The sequence below is a fragment of the Portunus trituberculatus genome, chromosome 16 (assembly GCF_017591435.1).
Source record: "Portunus trituberculatus isolate SZX2019 chromosome 16, ASM1759143v1, whole genome shotgun sequence".
Taxonomy (NCBI): Eukaryota; Metazoa; Arthropoda; class Malacostraca; order Decapoda; family Portunidae; genus Portunus; species Portunus trituberculatus.
The window spans coordinates 11,622,945-11,641,460 of NC_059270.1; the positions used below are offsets into that span (position 1 = coordinate 11,622,945).

An 18,516-nucleotide genomic window follows, 5' to 3' on the forward strand; every position below is an offset into this window, starting at 1 on the left:
CGGCGTGGCGAGGCAAATGGGCAAGCCTCTTAATGTGTAGCCCCTGTTCACCTAGCAGTAAATAGGTACGGGATGTAACTCGAGGGGTTGTGGCCTCGCTTTCCCGACTGGCTGGGTGACCAGCAGGCAACCGTGGTGAATTACACACACACACACACACTTCCCTCATAGAAGGGTGGAAGCATGGAATAGTTTAGACGTGGAAGTGGTCAACGCAAGGAATATTCATGATTTTAAGAAAAAGCTGGACATTAATAGATATGGAGACGGGACAACACGAGCATAGCTCTTTTCCCGTATGTTACAATTAGGTAAATACAATTAGGTAAATACACACACACACACACACACACACACACACACACACACACACACACACACACACACACACACACACACACACACACACACACAGTTCACCAAGAGTTAGTTCCATTACTGATTAGTATCAGTTTCCAGTAGCATATCTGTTTTATCTCTTATATCCTTTTAACATATCTGATCCAACAGTTGATCAGACATAGGTGTGGAAACCCATAGAGAAAATCAAGAAGCATCACATTTTGATGGTTTAAAACAAATTAGGGCATATGAATATGTAGGCCAGTCAGTGTACACCTGCACTGCCCAGTGATGTTGTTATTATGTCTGTGTCCTCAGAATGTAAAAATAAAAAACTAATACTGAATAAGGGAAAGATGAATAAATCAGGGGCCGTCATGGTACATGCGTGCTTTGGGGTCCGAGGGGGGTCTCCAAGCGCACGGGTTCGAATCCTGTCCACGGTCCAAGTGTAGGTTGGGCTTCCTCACTCGGGGCAATGGTTTCCTAGTGGGTGGGCTTTGAGATAGGTACCCTAAATAGTATCCCCTTTAGCCCATAAATTCCTGTGAAAAGCCCACATGGTATAAATAAAAAAAAAGGCACTGATTAAACTTTCCCAAATTGTATCAAAGTATAAGCTAACAAGCCATTGAAAGAGTGTTCTCAGTGTAGTACATACTAGTAAGGAAAGTGATTAAGTGTGAATGTCATATGGAACTTGCATGTTGTATTAATAAGCAAAATAGATATGTAGAAGTTATTTTCATAAATTATGTTCACTTTATTTCATATCACACTATGAATGCATATTGGCATGATAGACATAGAAAGGAGAGGAAAGTTTTCTGGCATGGTGTTGATTAGTATTTAAAGAGCTTTGGAGTAAGTAAATGCAATTATAGTCTTGTTAAGAAATCTGAATGGTACTGCTAGTATTGTAATTGTTAAAAAGATGTACTTCTTAGTTGTTATGCATGACTTTTGTAGAGAATTGCTTTAATTTGTCAGGGTTTTCATGTCTTTTCAGTACAGCTGCATATTTAATAAGAAAGATATTGAAGAGACATTGGAAAATAGAAGAAACTGAAAGGAGAAAAATAATTGTAGTGAATAAAGGAAAACATCACAGAATCCTGCATTCAAAGAGAAACTGCAAACAAAACCAGCCATAAAGAAAAATAAACTATTACTTTTTGTAACTTTCTCCTAATAACAACTAAGTATTACTGCTACCTTAGAAAGAAGAACCATGCAGCAGTGATAGTACATTGTAGGAGCTTCTGTTATGGATGTGAAACCTGTGCATCTATTAAACTAAATGTAGTGGTCAGCATAACTCACTCTATTTCTTCCAACACTCAGCATCATCATCTGTCTATAATACAAAGCTAAGATGCTGCTTTATGGTAGACAGCTAAGACAAGATGTTAACTTTGTCATTGGAAGAATAGAATAAAATACAACCCTTTTGCTCCATTTTGCCAGACCATAGTAACTCTACTACTGAGAAGTAATGCAAGATATTCAGTTAATTTCTAATGCAAGGCTGCCTTTGGGATATAGGTGTAGGCCAAAAACAAGAACATTAGCTTTTTGATTCACCATGTCACATTTAACTAGTGTTCTTTTCATTTTGCCATGACATGAAAATTCACATTGTTGTTAGAGATGTACATGTAAGGAAGACCACACCAAAATTTAATGGAATATGAAAGGAAGTAGAAGAAAGATGAAAATTACATCAATGCAGGTGTTGCATACTGTTCCTTAATGTAACAGCGACACTGGAGATAGAATTATGTATAAAAAACATGAATGGTGCAGCAGTTTTTTTGTATTTAATTTTATCAATTTTTTTTATTTATTAGGCTTTATATATATATATATATATATATATATATATATATATATATATATATATATATATATATATATATATATATATATATATATTGGCATTTCATTTCAATGTATGCTTGATTCTTCATATAAGCCATGACAGTGTCAAAATATTCCTACAATGTGCCTCATTCATAATTAGGAGGAACCTTGTAGTACATATTTTCTTTATTCCTCTTTTTTTTTTTAATAAAGACGAGAAGAAGAAAAGTAACCCGATTCCTGATATACTTAATGTATGACTTTGTTTTAGATAATATGGGTGCTGGAAGTAGCAGAGATGTCAAGCATGAAATTGATGTCTTTGGCGATCCAGATGGTTGGATACAAGACAATGCACAAAAACGTAAGAAAATGTCAGGTGTGTACTTCTTGTGCTATAAGTGCTGTTTTCTCAGTGAAGCAAATATGTGAAAAGGAATGAGAGAGCAATAGGAAACAAGAGTTGTGTGTATGGAGAGGTAGAGGTGAAGAGTTTTCCATTGTGGAGTGCTAGGAGGGAGCTAAGGAATCTGGTACAAGTAATGCATTGACATCTTGTGTTCCAGATCAGTTCACAGTAATTATAAGACAGAGTACAAAATCCAGAAATTGAATGCTCACTTGCCATATCCTGCATTGCTAAATAAGATCAAGATGAGAAAGAATTGTAGAATGTTCAAAGAGAATAACTGCAGAAATTCTCAGTTAATTTAATAAAATTATGTTATTATTTATAGGGCAACATATAATCAAATTGAAGGAGAAGTGCAAAGTGTATTGGGAATCTTGGAATTAGAAACAGTCCCAGTGTAAAGCAAAGGTTTCAGGAAGACAGAAGAGGTTGTATCTGATACAGTAGGTTTCTGTGGAAAAAAGAAAAATTTGAAAGGATTGGATGATTCATTGATAATGTTATTATAAAATAATAAAAGGAGCTGTGGATATATTATTTTATTAATATGTCTCTTATTTTATTGAAGATAGCTTCTCAATGACCATTCTTCCATGAATTCTTATTGTGGAAGCATGGCTCAGTCTCCTCAAAATAATAACAGAGCTGGTGTACCTGTGATACACCATATTAAACCTATTACCTTTCCAGCATCTGATCTGTTAATTGATGACCTGCTGTGGACTAACCTGCAAACACTCCACAGCTTGCATCACTTTCTGCTTCTGTAATTGCCTGATCTATAGATAGATAATTTATAAATTTTCATCTTTATTTTGGGTTCATATGTTATGCCTGTATTTCAGTGATGTATTTTGTATCTCTTGATATTGTTAATATTGTTGATCATATCCCATTAATCACATCTGTGGATTAATTTCCTCATGAACTTCATTACTGCTTGCAGCTTCTTTAATCTTTGCCATAATGTTTCCTGGTTAATATGTTTTGGTATACTATGGCTAATAATCACCATTAATGAGAGGTGGCCCTACATTTACCTTCACTTTTCCAGCCTTTCACAATCCCTCCTAATGACAGATAATCTAACTTGATCTTTGTCTTCATCCAGTTACTTTTTTGTATGTACATTTTGTTAGACTTCACCTAATATGTTTTATCTTTTTTCTTCTCCTTTTTTCAGATTACTTATTGTAAGAACTTGGCCTGTATAATATTGACGAAGGTTTCAAATAGTTTGCATTCTTTTCTTTATTAAGTTGATGTAATGTGCATGCCTATTCTTGGAAATACAATTCAACTTTGTCTTCCTTCCCTGGTTGTAATCACAATTTTTTTGTGTTCTAGTAAAACATTCCTATATTTTTCCCAGATATACAAATATGAATATCAGCTCTGGATATTTTACATGGAAGAGAAGACATCATCCAGGAATTTGTTTCAAGGTGCTTCTAGAAATTTTATGTAGCAATCGATGTTGAGTTGTTAGAGGAAATAGGAAGACAGACAAGATAGAACACACATGCACATACAAAACAAGGTTTTCTTACATAGTGAAGCAGCTACTGACACACACACACATACTCAAAGAAAAAATAAATTATAAGTTTTTGTTGTAGTGATGTTTTATTGGTATTGCTCCCCCAGGGCAAGAGCAGCAGCGTGGTAACGCCTTGACAGAACAGCTGAACAACATTGAAGAATCAGACTTTAAACGAGCTTACCTCGCCAATGTCTTTGGCAATCAGGTAAATCCAGACTGAAATAAAATAAAAACTATAGGGTACGTTACAGCTCACAGTCATCATAACATAGAGCTGCAGTAACACTGAAATTTCAATAAATATTTAATTGACATAACAAACCAAAACTGGTATAACAAACTCACCACTTGCATGAGCACTAGGAACTTAATGAAAATTTATTCAGAATTAATTAAAACGGAAAAGATTAATTTACCATTCATGTAAGCACTGAAATAAAAAAAATTAAAAAATTACAAAAACTAAAACTGGCAAGACTAACTCACTAGCTGCTTATCTATCTGCTGCCTGTCCATTCCTTCTTTTTTTCCTTTTCTTCTTCCTTTTTTCATCTTGACTCACCTATCACCTCTCCTCCCCCTTATTTGTCAGAGGTAAGGGACAAAGAAGTTGTACCTCATTCTCAGTCTCTTCCTCATTCATTAATTTTCATCCTTTCTCACTCATTCTCACTCATATGCATAATTCCATTTTAATTCTTAACCAGTCTCATTCTATTTAGCAATCCTTGATATGGTTCTTACTTTCAGAGAGAATAGGTTCCTCAGTCACTGTAATGCACATTTGTCTCAACAAACATTTACTTTGGAATTAATCATGTTCATTGTCTCATATCCTAGTGCAATTATGCATTAGAGCATTTATATATATTTATATATATTCTTTTTTGGATGGCTTACCTAGTAGTGTTTATTTACCAATGTTAAGCTCTCCTCAAATTACAGCTGCGGGACAAAGGGGGTCTTGAAGCCATGAAGAAGAATACTCTAGGTCTGCACCGAAGAACAGATCTTGATAACCGTCTGTATGAAGACATGCTGGATCAACAGAATAACCAAATGTAAGTTTAGTAGTCTTGCCAAATATTTTTTTCCAATAATCTAGTTATAACCTAGCCCAAGCTTGATAAATTTTTAGTCTACATCTTGATATTGTATCTAATCTAATCTTGCTCAATAATTTACAACAATAAACTTCTTTTTGAATTTACAGTTAGAGCTTCCAAATCTTTTCAGTGCTCTGTAATTGAAAGTTAAGTTACAGTATCAAAATGTCCTTCTTATAATGGGAGTTTTAACCTTTTATTTAAAACTCCTATGGGAAATGGTGAAGACAGAAGTTTTATTTACTCAGAAAGTCTCACCATTTTGGAATGAAATTCTGGTCCACTTTGAGATTTTATTAAATTTAAAGGATCAGTTTTGATTGGCTAGAATTGCACACACACACACACACACACACACACACACACACACACACACACACACACACACACACACACACACACACACACACACACACACACACACACACACACACACACACACACACAGTGGTTAGCACACTCGACTCACAATCGAGAGGGCCGGGTTCAAGTCCTGGGGTGGTGAGGCAAATGGGCAAGCCTCTTAATGTGTGGCCCCTGTTCACCTAGCAGTAAATAGGTACGGGATGTAACTCGAGGGGTTGTGGCCTCGCTTTCCCGGTGTGTGGAGTGTGTTGTGGTCTCAGTCCTACCCGAAGATCGGTCTATGAGCTCTGAGCTCGCTCCATAATGGGGAAGACTGGCTGGGTGACCAGCAGGCAACCGAGGTGAATTACACACACACACACACACACACACACACGGTGCTCAGGCAACCGATTTGATAGTAGATATTTGTGTACTGAAGTGTAGCCCTGTTCACCTAGCAGTGAGTAGTAGATGTAAATTGAGGAGTTGTGACCTTGTTGTCCCGGTGTGTGTGTGCAGACTCAGACCTATCCCAAGGTGAATTACACACACACACACACACACACACACGGTGTCACATAGGAGACTGATTTGGAAGCTAAAGGACATGTTTGAAGTAAATATTTGATTACTGAAGTGGCTGGAAAGTAAAGAGATGACATGAGGTTCTTTCCCATATGTTGCAACTAAGCAAATATGATGTAAACACACACACGCACACACATTCTCATAGGTTGATTAGATTCACCATACAGATGTATAAACTGGATAACTGCTCAATAGAATATTAGATAATGAATAGTGAATTTGATTCAAGCAGAGATGAAGGAATAAACCTGGAGATGTTTATGGGATCAACCTCAACATCTTGATGTGAGTTTATCATATAGAAAGAATGGAAGAAAATTAAATAATAACTAAGAATATCAACAAGTATGGTAGTCATGGTGGATGCAAAAGAACGTCATGTAAAATGTATTAACTGGATGATTGGATGATTGGAGATTGAGAGAAAGAATTAAGTATTGAAGGAGAAAGTGTAGGGCAGGAATAAAGACTCATCTTAAGAACAGATGTTGAATATTATTAAGAGATTATGCATTGTTGAGATCATTTTTTCATGACTTCTCTTTATCAATTTAAAGGAGTTATTTACTGATAGTTTTATTTGTCGGTATTTGAGCACCAATCACTTCAACAGGTACCAGCGGATGCTTGAGGTGCGCAAGAAACTCCCATCATACAAGATGAGAGATGAAATTGTGGATACCATTCGGAACAATCAAGTGGTGGTGCTGAGTGGAGAAACTGGTGAGTGTTATTGCTAAAAGTGCCAACTACACTTTTCGTAATGCATGTTCATTATTTGTGTATAAGAATATATATATCTATATATCTCTCTAAGATCACTCTCCTCCTAAAGTGACATCCCAAGGTAATGGATGTGACAGAAGGACCTCCATATCTCCCTGTGCAGATATTTCCCACATTCCAGCTTCTAATGGTCTTCCCTTTCTACAAGGACCTTCATTTTCACCACCATTACTTTCTTTACAAATATTTTTTTGTGAGGCCAAACTACATATTTCTTTTCATTCATGTCACTACTACATTTCATACAATTCCATTTATCATCTCACCATTCTGTCTCATCACTCTTTATTCTCTTCTCAGGGATAATCAGTTTCCACAGCATGCATGTTCTGCCCTTTATTCCATGTTCTAGTAACTGGATTTCTTTTGTATATTATATAGTATTATGTGAGTAACTAACCAACAGGTTGTGGGAAGACAACCCAAGTTGCTCAGTTCCTTCTGGAGGATGCAGTGGCTTCAGGGGAAGGTTCCACATGTCGCATTGTGTGCACACAGCCCCGACGCATCTCAGCTATTTCTGTGGCACAGCGAGTGGCAGACGAGCGTGGTGAAAAGCTGGGGAGAAGTATCGGTTATCAGATCAGGCTGGAAGCGTAAGTTAATTCCAAAGTTCTTTTGTAGTTAATTTAGAATAATCTTTGTAGTACAAGTGCAACAACAAGAGCAAGAACAAGACGACAAACCGAGTAAAACGAGAGCAAACAAGAAAAATATACCGGTGACGACGGAGGTTCCCAACAACAACACCAGCCTCCACCAACTCCCTCACAGCTCTGCCCTCTACCCGCGCGCAGCCCACACAAGCCGCCAACGGTGCGCCCAAACCCTCTCGAAACATTCCCAAAACCACCACAACCATAACCAAATAAACCACAATCTTGAGGAGACATTATAGTACTAATGCATATATGAAGAATATTTTGGAGAAGTTACTTCCAGACCAAAACCATAGTATCCCCTTAAAAGCTTTATTAAATATAAAACTTCCATGAGTATTTCTGTAAGTATGCTCTGACTCCTTTGAAGAAATCCTTACTCATGAAAATTACTCCTACTTTGATTTGATAGATTCCTGAAAGCCTAACTATATAGCTGTCCATTGTGTGACAACCTTAAAGGTTATAATGAGGACAGGGGGTTTGTATTTCTAAATTTATTATTCTTGCTCTCTAATTAATTTTTCTGTTTTGATACATATTTTAGGTATATATTTGTATATGCAGGGTAAGCTAAGTATATCATGTGATGAGAATAATTGGAGCAATAAAATACAAAAACCTAAAAAAATGCTGCAAAAAAAGGGTTCTGGCAATGGAATAAGACCCTCTGCCACTACCATTAATGGTCTTCAGCTTCATGTCCATATTTAAACTTTTTAAGGACATTTTGAGACCTTTTCAGTAGCTCAAGATCATACCGGACAGTTATCAAATATGAGTGCACACTTAAATAAGGTTTTGCAGGGTAAATGAGGGTAGATTAAACAGTGACTTGAGTGTTGAGAGGAGGAAGTGAGGAATTTGATTGGCAACACTGTGATTGACAATTGCAATGGTGAGTGTAAAGAATCACATAGTGAGTCAAGTGGTATGAATGAAATGCCATCATATGGATGTAGTATATTAAGTGCCTTTGTAAACCCATTCAGAGCTAAAAAGTATAGAATATACCTACATCACATTTCGTAGTCATGTTTGTATATAATGTTGTTACAGCTTCCATTGCTTTAGCATAAAGGATTGAATGATTAAAGACTATTTTAGAAGAGTGTGGACATACTCATATAAATGCTGGAAATGCGTTTACTGTGTAGAATATTCCATCAAATAGTAAACAAATGAAACATAATCTAGAATACAGATAATGAAGTTTATGATGATTTATTTCTCTTCTTGTAAATTATATATGGCCGAGTCAATTGTTTTGTTATTTTCATGATGTTTTTAGGAATGCATCAGTGTACTCCATATATAACTGATGTAACTAATTTCAACACACTTCTGTTCAGGATATCGCCACGCATTGAGGGCTCCATCTTGTACTGCACCACAGGCATTGTGCTGCAGTGGTTACAAGGCGATCCATTACTGTCCCAAGTGTCACATCTTGTCTTGGATGAGATACATGAGCGTGACATGGTGTCAGATTTCCTCATTTGCATTGCCAAAGATCTCATCAAAGTGGTAAGAACAAGTAAAAGATTCTTTAACATTTTATTGTTATCTGTTCAGCTTTGGTGAATATTCTCTGATTTAGTTGCAATGACTGTCATTAATTAATTGTAGCTGCTTGTCCTTAAAAAATACTAGTTAAGGATCATAGTGTGTATGGATTAATAACATTATTGTTCATTCACAAAGCCACATATTAGAAAAGATAGCAGTTTCACTGATGAATATTGTGGAAAAAAGTCCTTTTTAAACTTTGCAGCGATCTGATCTGAAGGTTGTACTCATGAGTGCCACGCTGAATGCAGAGCAGTTTTCTGAATATTTTGGAGGGTGCCCAATGCTACACATTCCAGGTTTTACATATCCTGTCAAAGAATATTATCTTGAAGATGTGCTAGAAATTACTAGGTAAGTCTAAAGCTTCCAAATATTATCTATAACTTAGTTAAAAGCTTTATATATCATAAAGGCTGAAATAGATTTAAAAAAAAGGTATGATGGTGATTGGAACATCATTTGAAAGACAAGTTTATTATGATGGAGAAAATTTATATAGATGAAGGTTGAATGTTCATATAATAGATAAGTTCAGAGAAAATGAGTTTATATAAATGAATAAGTGCAAGAGAAAGAAAGAATTGAATGCAATGTTGGAGAGATGAAAGTGTGGAAAAGAGTAGTATTTTTTTTTTTTTTTTTTTTTTTTTCATGTATTGAAAGATACATGTAAGAATATGTTTATCTTTATATAGGATTTAGTAACACTATTACATAATGTTATAGTGTATTAACTGTATATGATATTCTTATGAAACTTGCTGTCATACTTATATACTATATTGATTAAAGTTTTTAGTGGATGAGTAATTTATTACAATTCTTCCCATAACTTAAGGTAGTAAGCTATTAAATTCTTTTTATTTTTTTACTTCTTTGTTTTCAGTATCATGTTCCAATATCATGTTTAAATCATTTGTTTTCACAGGTTCATGTTTGAGAGTGACAAGCACACTCCAATTTGGAAAAGAAGAGAAAACAAAAAGACAAAGGAATTTGATGAAATGATAACACCCTACCTCAGGTTAGTAACTAGTATTGACTAGTCAATGTACAGGATATTTCATATATTGAATTGAAGGAATGTGTTATGCTTTTTCTAACTATTATTTTATTATTTTCTTTACAAATGTATGAAAATTTTGAACAAAACCTTTACTCAGAAAGAAATAAGCAATGTTTATGTGAATAATGGAAGGGTTCCTGGATAGGGAGTGTGATTTGTCTTTGTAATGCTAATGACATTGCTTATGAATTGACATGAAAAAGAGGAAGTGAACTGATAGCATGGTTACTTTATATGCAATTCATTGTTGTCCAACAATGATAGGTAGAGGCAGGTTCCATGTTGCTTGTATCCATTTTGTGTATTACTTACTGCCATGTCTTATTTTGTCTTTTTATGTACTTATCTATTTGCTTATTTTTATAGGTGGCAGTCCCATACAGGGTGGCCTAGGTAAAGCTTGTGTATTTTGGTTATTGTCTTTTATTCATTTATATATATATATATATATATATATATATATATATATATATATATATATATATATATATATATATATATATACATATACACACACACACAGTAAAGTCCCGGGTTACGTCGGTCTCAAGTTACGTCAAACTCGTAGTTACGTCAGTCCACCATAAGGCAATTTAAGATTAAAAAAATTAAAAATTTATAAATCGTAAAGCGCGGGATTTATTGTTATTGTTGGTGGTCACTAGTGGTTACCCGCCACACCGCCCGCCTCAAGCTTGAATACAATAACACCCTGCCTCAGTTCCACCACACCGTCACCCCCGGCAAGTCTTATCCTACTTCTGCATTTACTGACTCAAGTTCTTAGTATCTTGCTCAATGGCACCAAAGAGAAAACTCCTTAGTGACAGCAGTGATGCTAAGAAAAGGAAAACCATTACGCTACAAGAAAAAGAGGACATAATTAAAAGACATGAGAAGGGAGGCAGCAGCTGTGTGTGAGGGAGTGAAGAAAAAAAATGGGAAGCCCGTTACCATGACAACGGGAGGTTGACGACCTTGAGGGCTCGCACCCATCACAACAATAACAACTCCAGAGCCTTCACCTGGGCCACACGACACTCACAGCTCACTTGCACCGTCTGCACCTGTCTGCTGATCCCTATTGCCCTTTCCTATTGCATTTCCTGCTCCGCTGCCCACGCTTCTACTCCCACCGCACTGCACTACGCTCCCAGCTGTCCGCCCTGGGCATCACAACATTCGACCTGCCCACCCTCCTGGCGGCCTCAGGCGTCCACCCCTCTCGGCAACCTGCAGTCCTTCGCGTTCGCGGCCCTAATCAACAACAAAAACAAGCTTGTGTTTCATATTCCTACATAGTTGTAAATAATATAACAATATAACCTTTAACTTACCTGAATGACCATAAACAATGATTGGTTGAAAACTCGATAATATGCTTTGAAATGTGCGGAAACTCGAGTTACTTACAAAAATCAATTTACATCATGTTTCAGGAACGTAATTCTGACATAAACCGAGACCTTACTGTATACATATATTATTTATTTGTTTACTTATTTTTAAGGCAGGATTGGTTATAAATAAATGTTCATTGTAAATTTCTGGTGGACAATGAGGAAGACAATTTTAATTCAGGCTTCCTCTTACGGTCTTTTATATACGGCACAATGCCTCATTGGAGATGCAGTTCCCTAAGTACTGTGGTAGTCTCTTAGTGATTGTTTTAGTCTTAAAGTTTGAAAAACACACTTGTGTATTTCATTTATACCTGTCTTGTCCAAGACTGTATAACTTGGTGCTGCTTGAGTTGTTTTCCATTATTGACATGTAATAAGAAATGCTGAAGATAATGTTTTGCATGCACTTGTAACTCACAACCAATGGGTTTTTATCATCTATTCATTGGTTTTAGTTCTGGTATCCATCACATCATTAAGAAGGCTTGGTTTTCAGAGCTATGTATTGAGTTCTCTCTTTAGCTTCAAACTAAGCTAACATGTTTTACTTGTATTATGTAGACTGTAGTCACTGATTTAGTGACATGTCCTGCTTCTCCGTTCTATCTATGCTGTCTGTCTTTCTAGGAACTTCTAAATGCTTAACTGTTATTTTATAGCATTTTTTTAATATATTTAGATAAAAGAGAATAGATATTACAATAATTTCCATTTTCCAGGAATCTTGAAAGGAAACAGGAATATTCAAATCATACAATTCAAGAATTATATAAGAAAAGCAGTGAAGAGTTGAATTTGGAGTTGATATTAGACTTACTTCGACACATCGGCAGGCTGCCAATGGGGGCAGTGCTTGTGTTCTTACCTGGCTGGGACAATATCTCAAAACTCCATAATATGATCAAGGATGACACCATGCTCAGTTCACGTAAGGCAACATTTTACTTTCTTCTGAGAAATTCCTTGATATACTAGATTTGTGATATCCAATTGTGAATTCAGAATTATTATTTGGGTTGTTGGTTCCCCCATTATCTAAAGGCTTTCATCCCTTGAATCTTGACCACTAATCCTTTTAATGGAAGAAATGAAGATTTGCTATAAATAGAAAAGATTGACAGCAACTGGTTTTAAGTAAAAAAGACTAAAATCAACAAATCATTTATGTAGATTTTGTTTGCTCCTCAAAGTTAAAGATACAATTCTGTTTGGCAGGGAACTACCTGGTGATCCCCCTACACTCCATGATGCCTACAGTCAGTCAGCGTGAGGTATTTGACACTCCACCTAAAGGTAATCCATATATTTGATTCATCTCAACAGTGGAAAGGATGACAAAATGTTAAATGAAAATTATGCATTGATGGAAATTCAAAATTAATTAAACAGTTGCATTTTACTTCAAGCTGTTATTTTATTTTCAGGTGTAAGAAAAATTGTTCTTGCCACTAATATTGCTGAAACAAGTATTACCATTGATGACATAGTGTATGTTATTGATGGTGGTCGTATCAAGATGAAGAATTATGATAAGGAAGCCAACTTGGTAACACTGCTACCAGAATGGGTCACCCTTGCCAATGCCAGACAGCGGAGAGGGCGAGCAGGACGGTGAGTAACTGGGGAAAGAAATGATGTTCATTGATTATATTCCTCTGGATGTGTTTTATATTTTATTATTATTTTACTATTTTCTTCCTTTTTATCTCTCTATCTATATTTGTGTCTGTTTATTCATTTATGTCTATTTCATTCACTTTACCTTAGGTGCCACTCAGCTTATTCATGTTTGTCATATCCACATCTGTTCCACTGCATACTATTATACTATCTTTTTGTGCACTAAACTATCTCTATCACTTTCATGAAAATTCCCCTTTTTCTCTCAATAGCATCTATGTGTCCATTCACAGAGATAACTGAGATTTGCCTTAAAGGGAGGTTGTCCAAAGTCTCATCTTGTCTCATTTTGAGACTGAAAATATTAATTTCCATTCTTTCTTTCAAACTTTTAAACATTCATCCAATTTCTCTCTCTCTCTCTCTCTCTCTCTCTCTCTCTCTCTCTCTCTCTCTCTCTCTCTCTCTCTCTCTCTCTCTCTCTCTCTCTCATCTTTACATTTACACAGTGAATAATCATGTTTTACAGTTAGCATTTCCAAAAGTGATATTGTCATATTCACCATTTCCAGTGATGAAATTGCATCCTTTAATGCAAGTGAGTCAAAATTGTTGCATCTTTCTATTTCTTGTACACCAGGGATTCTCAACCTGGGGTTTGTAAATCCTCAGGGATTCACAAGATTTCCAGGGGAACTTACATGGCTGATCTAATAATATCTATTGCAGTACCATTGCATATTGAGTTAGTATCAGTTACTAAATTAACATTCTGTTCCATGTCAGATTACTGTGGGTTTGGGTAGATGGTCTTAAAACTCATGGGGTTCTTAACAAGAATAAGGTTGAGAACCCTGTTCTACACTATAATGTATATGTTTGCTTGGAGCATCAGCCATGTCATGTTCATACAGATTTAATAACACCAGTATTTTCCTTTCCTGTTCTATTTCCATCACCAAGATAAAGTCTTATGCTTTCATATTTTATCCTTCTACAGTTGGTAAGTAGCAGTTATGTATAAACATCGTGTCTAATATGAAGTGTTCTTAAAAATGTGGGATCGTAACTTGTTTGCTTTGAAGGTTTGTTTTCATTGCCTCTATATTTGATGCTAATCATGACTGGAAGACTCAGATTTTTCAATCATTATTTTGCTATGATATTACAATGTGGTGTACTAGATTAAACTTACACAAATATCTCATTCCCAGAGTACAAGAGGGTGTGTGTTACCATCTGTACACTCGTGCCAGAGAGAGGTTGCTGGATGATTACCCATTGCCTGAGATTCAGCGCACCCGCCTTGAAGAAATTATCCTGCACATAAAGATCTTGAAGCTGGGCTCTGTGAGACCCTTCCTCTCCAAGATTATGATGCCTCCTGATAGCTCTGTTGTAGAGATTTCCCTCCAGGTCATTATCAGGTTTTATTTAGCTTTTTTTTTTTTTTTTTTTTTTTGCTTATTTATTTTGATCTATTCCCTCCAGGTTGATATAGATTAATGTTTTGTTTATTTATACTTATTATTTTTTTTCTTATGTTATGCAGTCAACCAGTCTAGTGTGTTTATAACTTGGTGATCACAATCAGAATGTAGACATTATATATCTTTATAAGCAATGTATGTGGTAATTTTTTAAAGCCATTTGGGTCTAAAAGGATATACTTACTAATATTCACTTATTTATTTAATTATTTATTTATTTATTTTCCCTATTTTATTAGAATTAAGGTGATGCCTCCTTACAGAGGACTTGGTGTTGGCATTGGGGAACTGTTACCATGAGTGGATGCCCTTCTTCAGACCGTGGCCAGGATTCAAATCCATGCGCTTAGGGACCACTCAACCCCCAAAGTACGCGTGGTTCCACTGTACTACTGCAACTCCCACATAATTTATTGAAGCATTGTTTGTTTCTTTATATTGAAATCAGTCATCTTCCCCAGATGCTGCAAGCTATCAATGCTCTGGACAGGGAAGAGAACCTCACTCCACTTGGTTTCCATCTTGCACGCCTCCCTATGGATCCCCTCACTGGCCGTATGCTGCTCATGGGAGCCATATTCTCATGTATATCACCAGTCCTCACTGTGGCTGCTTCACTCTCCTTCAAGGATCCATTTGTAACTCCTTTGGTGAGAAACAATTCTTTCTCATAGTTGCATGATCTGTTATATTAATCTCTTTTCACAGAAAGATATCATGTTTGCTGGATTGATCTTTTAGAATTGTGATTGAATTTTATTTATGATTCTAGAAAATTGTCCAAGTAAAAATAACCTCTAGTATTTTTATGAAACTTCTGAAAATGTGAATAGAATTAGAAAGAAAGCATTAATTAATCATAGAATTTTGTTAGTAATACCTATTTAGAATTTAAGTTTTTTAGATTTTTGTGGATATGACTGATCCATACCAGTCTCATGTGATGATAATGATAAAAATCACAATATTTTGAAGTCACATTGTGAGGCAGGTATTTTCCTCTCAAATTCATTAGTATACTATTGCACTACCAGTATTGCAAGGGTCCATTATGGTGTGGTTTAAAGGGATTTTCTTTTATATTTTTTCGTTCCTTTGCAGGGAAAAGAACGGCAGGTGGATGACATCAAGCGCAGATTAAGCAAGGGAATGCGAAGTGACCACTTACTGCTAGTGAAGGTGTTTGAGGGATGGGAGCAGGCTTGCAAGTACAGAGATGAGCGTAACTACTGCTGGGATAACTTCCTCTCCTCCTCAATACTTAGTCAGCTCAAGTAAGAAATTTGCATAATTGACAAATCTTTACTCTTTCCCTTTTCACAAATACTCTCTCTCTATATGCATAAATGTTAAATGCCTTTTATTGCCTACAAGTAATGATTGGCATAACATTTTAGGTTGTGATGTGGATAATATTGCAGCAAAATGACAGGCTGGTTGAAACTTATGAAAGTATTTTTGCTTAAAGATCTTAGATGTAAAATTCAGTGAAGTTGCTCTTTGACTTCAGTCATGTGTGAATCATAATACTCTGCCTACCTGTTACTTTGTGGTCCTATTTACATTCCTGTTTTCTTTCCATCACATTGTGTGCAAGAAATAGGCTGACTCAACATCTATATGATTTATGGTGTGTGTTGCTGTTAAACATTTCTGTGAATGTCATTATCAGTTTTGTGATGCCATATGACTATTTTGAGTCATAGGTTCAATTATTAATGTTGTAGGGAATTTCAAAAGTTGGTTAATTGAACAATGTTATGGACAATTTTCACCTATCTTGCTTACTTTCTTTCAGAAACATGCGAAGGCAGTTTATGGGTCTGCTGTATGATCATGAGTTTGTCAACACACGTGATCCCAATGGAGGTGAGGGATGAAATGATATCTTGAATATTAAATTTAGTAGACCTTATGCTACAGAGGATCAATCTTTAGTTACATTCTTATATACCACCTTCCAGACAACTATGTCTTCTTTCATGTTGAACATTCTTGGACTACCCTTTATGAACTTATGAACTGTATCAGCTCTTTGTAAACTAATTCAATTTCCATTAACATTGAGGATTTTGTGTTTCCTGCCAATGCCTGCTGTCTTTCAGGTGCTGACTATGCCCAGGGCTGTGTGCCTTTATTTATAGTGTGCTTCTTGTATTTGAAAATTCTACTCTCACTGCTCCACCAAACATTTTTCATATTTTATCATATTTTTCATGTTTTTTTCATATTTTCGATAATGTATCCTTGTTTTCTACATTTATTTTCATGATAAGATCATCTGAACTTCCTCTCTGCACATGATTTTCTAATTATTTATTCTGCTCACTAGTTTTGCCAGGAAATCTACATGTAGATTATTATATAGGGATAAAATAAAGGAAATGATGTGATTTTTCATTCAGGTTTTTTGGGGGCTGTCAGTCTAGGTTCCCCTTTCCCTCACATTCACTGAAAAACTCTCCTCTTGGCCACTCTCTGGATACCAATGAGTGTGGCTGTTTTGTGAATGTGAGAATTGACCATCTTTTGACTTTATTGTAGACTGCCTTGTCTTGGATATCCTCTCTGTGGCAGATGGCTCTGGTATGTGTATGTATGGTAAACAGGAAAACTATACTTAAGAATAAGATTTATGCATCTTGATGTGAGATTGATTTCTTTGACAGCTGAGGTCAATCGTAACTCAGAAAACATTGCATTGGTGAGAGCCATCATCACTGCAGGTCTCTATCCCAATGTTGCAAGAATCATGCCTCGAGGGGGCAAACCAAAGCCTAACAAACCACTAAAGATTCGAACAGCACAAGAACGCAGTGTTACACTCCATCCCAAGTCTGTTAATGAGCAAGAAAGGGAATTTGACTACCCATGGCTCATGTACAGAGAGAAAATTAAATCCTCCAAGGTCTGTACTTTTTTTTTTTTGTGTGTGTCTGTGTGTGTGTACACATGTACACATGCACATGCATGCAGATTGAGTGTTTCTTTCATTCAGGTAATACACTCTTTGCCTCAATCATTTTTCTTTTGTACTCCAAATATTCATATTTCTGGACTTCTTTTTTGTCAGTTCCAATTCCCCTCTCTCCATTTCCCAGCATTTCCTATCCTCTTTTAAGGTGTCTGTTTCCTCTTCAGTTTTCATTGCTGTTGTTGGTATCTTGACATTTTCTTTAAAAGTAGAGAGTGAATAAATTCAGCATATTACAATATTGTGTTGATAAGCTCATGTTTTTATTATCCTTAACTGTATTTCTCAATGTCTTGTGTGTGTGGATGGGGAAGAGTTTTTTTCTTGCTTGGATAATTATTAATATTTTTCTCAAAAATTATTAGAAAGTTGTACTAATAATTACAAATATTGCAGGTGTTTATTCATGACAGTTCAATGGTACCAAACTATCCTCTTCTTTTCTTTGGAGAGAAGTTGAATTATGATCCTACTGAAGGTGTGATCAATGTGGATGGTTTTGTGCGAGTCCGCAGCTCCCGGCATGTAGCCCAACTAGTACAGGTCAGTCGGGTTCAGCAGTTTGCAATCTATATTTCTATCTGTCTTTCTCTGTGATGCCTTACTCTTTCAAGGAGATGGTCCAGCAGAGGAGCCTCCACCTCTCTACAGAAATTTCTCTTTTTGCTTGTTGAAGCACCTCTACTTATGCACTACGTTACATTATCCTTCCTTCTTTCAAGTGGCCATCCTCTCTTATTTGCA

At 36.0% G+C, this 18,516-nt stretch overlaps 1 protein-coding gene across 1 annotated transcript in view; it reads left to right on the forward strand.

The window, feature by feature from the left end:
- LOC123504545 (ATP-dependent DNA/RNA helicase DHX36-like) overlaps positions 1-18,516 on the forward strand; it is a 48,502-nt gene that overhangs the window by 29,446 nt on the left and 540 nt on the right. Inside the window, 17 exon segments of the mRNA XM_045255149.1 lie at positions 2,477-2,584; positions 4,265-4,365; positions 5,106-5,221; positions 6,816-6,925; positions 7,395-7,584; positions 9,000-9,174; positions 9,422-9,570; positions 10,148-10,243; positions 12,408-12,616; positions 12,904-12,981; positions 13,113-13,299; positions 14,523-14,724; positions 15,260-15,448; positions 15,900-16,072; positions 16,597-16,667; positions 17,468-17,706; positions 18,169-18,315. Of these exon segments, the coding sequence (XP_045111084.1) occupies positions 2,477-2,584; positions 4,265-4,365; positions 5,106-5,221; positions 6,816-6,925; positions 7,395-7,584; positions 9,000-9,174; positions 9,422-9,570; positions 10,148-10,243; positions 12,408-12,616; positions 12,904-12,981; positions 13,113-13,299; positions 14,523-14,724; positions 15,260-15,448; positions 15,900-16,072; positions 16,597-16,667; positions 17,468-17,706; positions 18,169-18,315 (2,540 nt within the window).